This window comes from Tachysurus vachellii, chromosome 1 (genome assembly GCF_030014155.1).
Source record: "Tachysurus vachellii isolate PV-2020 chromosome 1, HZAU_Pvac_v1, whole genome shotgun sequence".
Taxonomy (NCBI): domain Eukaryota; kingdom Metazoa; phylum Chordata; class Actinopteri; order Siluriformes; family Bagridae; genus Tachysurus; species Tachysurus vachellii.
Window position 1 is genome coordinate 725,286 of NC_083460.1, and position 5,604 is coordinate 730,889.

Consider the following 5,604-nt stretch of genomic DNA (forward strand, 5'->3'; position numbering starts at 1 on the left):
CAGCTGTAATGTCATTATTGTCCCAATCAGTCTATTAAAATCATCTTAAACGGCTCAGGACGTCGTGACTGTAACACTAGTGATGTGTGTTAAATAATCCACACTGGGTTTGTAACGGCTGACGATCTGTAACGGCTGAGTGTTTGTGTTGATTTGGATGTTGCACATGTCAGCTTTAATCTTCTGATGATTATTTATGTACCATCAGTGTGATGGATCATTAAACACATGTTAATGGGTTTCACTCAGAAATACTACATATTTGTTTGCTTTCACAAAAGTATTAAGAAAACACTATAAACATAAATATGCATATAAATGAATTAATTTTTATAATAAAAAAATTATAATAAATATGCATAAAAAACTTAATAGCATAAAAATGTACCTTATTTAAATAAATATTTACGCATGGATTTTTTTTTTTTTAAATAATCCTCCCATCAATATGATTCAGTACAGAGCTACTGTTAGGGAGTGACGTGTTGCTACAGATGAGAACTGATTGGTCGCTAGAGCTGTCAGTCACTGAGCAGTGGGCGGGTCACGAGGGAAAAATGGCTACCCTGTCTGTTAGCGAGCCTCAGGAGATGGGAGGTGAGTTAAAAGCTGTTTATTAGCCGCTAGCGCCGATGTTTCTGTATAAATTCCTCACAGAAAGACGCCGATATATTTTTCACCTCATTTTGTATCTGCACTTAGATTTTATTTTGCATTCTTGGCACGTAAAGCTTGCGGATCTTTTCGAACCATTCATTCGGCTACTAGCTAGCATGCTAGCGTCGTGTGATTGTTTACGTTTGCAACATTAGCTTAGCTTAAAGATATCAGTGCGCGTAGTAGCCGAAATCCGCTCGCTTTCCGACAAGTCCCGCCTTCCTATATCATGATTTGTTAAACAGATCGGTTTCCTCGGCTCCGGTTGGCTGGAGGTTTAGTGTTCTCTTTTCAAGCACGCTGATTGGAAAGCGAAATTGTTGAAGCGCGTGAGAACGAACTAGTGACCAATCCCAGCGCAGGAGGTGGGTCATGACTGAATACGGGTAGGAAAAGGAAACAACCCAGACAAGAATATAGATTTAACCGTGTGGTTATCGATTCATTATCTTTGGCATATTTATGTTTATTACAAGTAATAAATACATTTATGTTTATTCGAATCTGGAATAATATTGCACGTCGGTTCCAGTGATGTAGACAGGATGTCATTGCAGCTAGCAATGCTAACATACACAACATTAGTGTGGCAGGAGATTCTGCTGTAATATTATAATAGTTTATCTTTATAAAGTTAACACACACACCACTGCTTATGATATGACGTGTTAAAAAACAGCATTAAACACAGAGTTAATGATGAACATGAGTCGGTTCTTTAAACTGACATCACATGGTATCCTTTTTTTTGTAAACTTAGGCAGTGCTTTTTTATTAAATAAAAATGTTTTAATCCAAGAGTGAAATAATGCCAGTTGTAGTAAGGCCAAGAAGAAAAGACACTAGTCAGAATTATGGTGTGTTTCGAACAAAAACAGGCAATGAGTCGTTTGGGAGTCGATTCTTAATGGCGAGCTGAGTCGAATGATCCGAGTCGGAAATCTCTTGTTTAGTGTAAAGAGGTGTGACATGCCGTTTCCATGGCAACGTTTGGATCGTGTAGGACGTGGCTGTTGGTAAAACTTTATATTTCATTCATAGTAGTATATTTTAATTGTAGTGGCATCATCAGTAAAACGAATGTGAACGTAACGTCCAATAAAGCGACGTGTTTTGATGTTCAGTTGACAGGAGGGGCGAGTCGGAGGAGTCCGGAGATGACGAGACCAAGAGGAGGAGCGTCAACGGAGATGTCGAAGATCTGCAGCGAGCTTCCACAGGTTCAACACAAAGACTAGAATTTACTCTGTCTGCTCTAACACATGACACAAAGCTCAGAACACCGCAGTTTTACCTGCATGCTGAACACTTTACATAAACAAGACCTTATCTCATTAAACTATAAACACTGGAGAAAAGCTGAACCTCTGTTAACTGTAACTAGTACAAATGTTTGTCCTGCTGAATCCCTCATGGTCATTTCTGTCAGTTATATTTGATGATTTTCAGAGATAACCTTCATTTAACCGATTGAACACTTTTTCCCTCCAGCTCCAGAGGAGTTGCCTGTGGACATGGACACCATCACCCTCGACCCTAATGAGGAGGTGAGCAGATCATCATGTGGCCTGCAGAGTTTAGTGTTCTTACAGCAGCTCTGGTTCCTCACAACGTCACCCTGAATCACTACACTGGACATAAGCAGCCTTGATGTTCCTCCTGCTTGCCTTGGCGTTCCTGTTAGTGTGTAGCTAATGCAGTGCTAATACTGACAAGCAAAAAAATATAGCAGAATCTAAAGATGTTCAGTCTCACATACAAACACACACAAGCACAGTAATGGATGGGATTCTAGGCTTCTTTCCTGTTTTATAGAAGATACTCTGTCATTTTAGGTCTGTCTGGCTTCGGCCTAATTCAGTCTAAATAGGACAAGAAGTTTATTCCACTTTACTGAACATTATCCTTTAGCACACTGAGTTTACATTAGCATTAGCAGATGAGCTGACAGTTCAATTCTCATGTGTTTTAAAGCATTGACAGACTTTAACACCCCAAACCTGCTGTGACGTCTTTTTCTTCTCAGGATGTGGATCTGGTCCACTGTCGGATCGGGAAGATCGAGGGACTCGAGGTCCTGCAGAAAGCCAAGGTAACCTCCAGGTTCAAAACGCAGCACAGCTGATAAACACAGGGTTTATAAACGTCCACAAACCGTAACCGCTGTTGTTTGTGTTTGTGAACAGACTCTTTCTCTCAGACAAAACCTGATTAAAAAGATTGAGAACCTGGAGAGCCTGGTGTCACTGAGGGAACTGGACCTGTACGACAACCAGATCCGCAAACTGGAGAACATGGAGGCTTTAACTGAGCTCGAGTGAGACACACACACCAGGATTTTACACACATATACACCTGTGTTTTAGATTACATAACAATCTTGTCCTTTATGCCTGCTGTATGAGGTACTATTTTATTCCTGGAGCAACGTAATATAATGTTTTGGACTCTGTATTCATTTGTGACAGGCAGCTAGATGTGTCGTTCAACCTACTGAGGAAGGTTGAAGGTTTAGAGCATCTGACAAAGATGAAGAAACTCTTCCTGCTGCACAACAAGATCACAAACATCACCAACCTCGAACATCTCACTGGCCTTCACATGCTGGAGCTTGGGTCCAATCGCATCAGGGTGAGCGGAGCGGTTCTGCTGTCGGATCAATAAGAAATGAAAACAAAACTCCAGTGGTCACCATTTTAGCCAATCAGGAGCTGACTTTCTGTTTAATTAGCGGCCGTTCAAACGACCGTCCGAAGTGGCTCCTGTTGCTCCGCAGCTCTTCTTCTCAGGCTCTGTTGTTCTGTTCCTTTAGATCATCGAGAATCTGGACACACTCACGTCTCTGGACAGTTTGTTCCTCGGCACGAATAAGATCACTCAGCTGCAGAACCTGGACGGGCTCCACAACCTGACGGTCCTCAGCATCCAGGTACATCTTAACACCCGTGCTCACGACAACTCGCTCCTCTAACACGTGTACCTGTCTGACTACTCTTCCTCCTCCTCCTCCTCCTCCTCCTGCATGTAGAGCAATCGCATCACCAAACTAGAGGGACTGCAGAACCTGGCGAACCTAAAGGAGCTCTACCTGAGTCACAACGGCATCGAGGTTATCGAAGGTCTCGAGAGCAATGTAGGTCCAGACCTGTGTCTCTGTGTGTAACTAGTATTTCTGTAATAATTTAGTATTTACATCATCAGTAACATCAGTATTTTGGTCTAACGTGTTTTATACTGTAAATCCTGTGCAGTTCTATTTAGAGCTTCTAATGTTGTAATGTTTGTGTCTGTGCTTTTCCCAGAAAAAGCTGACAACGCTGGACATCGCAGCCAACAGGATAAAAAAGATTGAAAACATCAGACACCTCACAGAGCTGAAGGAATTCTGGGTCAGTGTCGTGTTTCAGGTTCATGAAGAAAATAATAATATTCACCTGCGGTTCTCAGCTCCTGGTCTTTACACTCAGCGTCTTAGTTTCATTCCAACATGGTCGCTTCGGTGAAAAGGATCCTAATGATGATCAGTTAGACTTTATATTGTTATATAACTCTGTGTGTGTGTGTTTTCTCTCAGATGAACGATAATCAGATAGAGAACTGGAGCGACTTGGACGAGCTGAAGAACGCTAAAGGTTTAGAGACGGTGTATTTGGAACGCAACCCATTGCAGAAAGACCCTCAGTACAGACGCAAGATTATGTTGGCACTGCCCAGCGTCCGGCAGATCGACGCCACCTTCATCCGCTTCTGACCTACACACACACACACACACACACACACACACACACACACACACACACACACACTTACTCTGCTTCATTCCTGCTCCAAATCTCAGCTTTTCCTAACCATTAGCCAGATCACACACACATAAACACACACACAAAATGCTCCTCAATGTTCATACGCAAACACCCTTTACTAACACACACACACACACACACACACATACACACACACACGAGGTGTTTCTCCTCCCTACATTTCCAAAGTATCTTCCATTTTGGTTAGATAGATTTGGATCATGTGCAAGAGTACCCTTTACACACACACACACACACACACACACAACACGCACACACACACCTATGTTTGAGATGTTAGAAGGACAGGAAGTTGGTAATCAGTGTTGTCATCATGCAATGTTTTAGATTTTAGTATCCAGAAAGTCTGCAGCTATTATTATTATTATTATTATTATTATTATTATTAGCCAGCTTGGTGAAAGCTTTTGACACATTCGAATTAAACGTAATCTGAAACTTCAACGTAGTTTGACACAATTTTATTCTCTCAAAGTAATAAAAATAATAAACACAATTAATAATAATAATAATAATAATAATTTGCCTTTCTGAACTATAGAACATGGTCTTATTATTTTCAGGAACATTTTCCCGCGCTCAGATGATCTCTGACCATATTTTATGATTTAAACGTTTAAACTGTTGAAGCTGCGTGCATGTGATAAACCGAGCGAGTGTTTTGTGTTTTATTGTGCGTTCGGTCCTGCGTTAGACACTATAGCTGCAGAGTTACATATTACCGCTTTAAAAAAAAAGAACAAATAAACTACAGCCTTCGCACTGGACTGAATTTGGCTACATTCATTTGTCTCTTTTATTTATTTATGAAGTCTTAAAGGTTCGATTTATGAGGTTTTCTGATTCATTCAGTAACGTTTCTGTAAAGCTGTTCGCTTTAAGCTGTTTTCTGGCCCGGAGTGACGCTTTAAAGCTACAATCAGTAAGATAAAAGCTATTAAACAGATTACGGTAGACATTTTGGATGTTACAGATTTTTATCTTTGACATCTGATCTTTTAAACCACCAGGATCACATTATATACGGCGTTAGCATTAGTATTACACGTCTTCTGATTAGTGTAATAGTTTATTGTATAGAAGCCGTTGCGGTTATAAGTGCTTGTTGTCATGGATACATTCC

General features: G+C 40.7%; 1 protein-coding gene across 1 annotated transcript; it reads left to right on the top strand.

The window, feature by feature from the left end:
* Positions 1-480: 480 nt before the first annotated feature.
* ppp1r7 (protein phosphatase 1, regulatory (inhibitor) subunit 7) lies at positions 481-5,253 on the top strand. Its single transcript, XM_060867002.1, has 10 exons — positions 481-597; positions 1,782-1,877; positions 2,149-2,204; positions 2,684-2,749; positions 2,844-2,974; positions 3,126-3,288; positions 3,470-3,586; positions 3,686-3,790; positions 3,960-4,046; positions 4,232-5,253. Exons 1-10 carry the CDS (start codon positions 495-497, stop codon positions 4,406-4,408), a joined length of 1,101 nt encoding a protein of 366 aa, XP_060722985.1. The 5' UTR covers positions 481-494; the 3' UTR covers positions 4,409-5,253.
* The last annotated feature ends 351 nt before the right edge of the window (positions 5,254-5,604 follow it).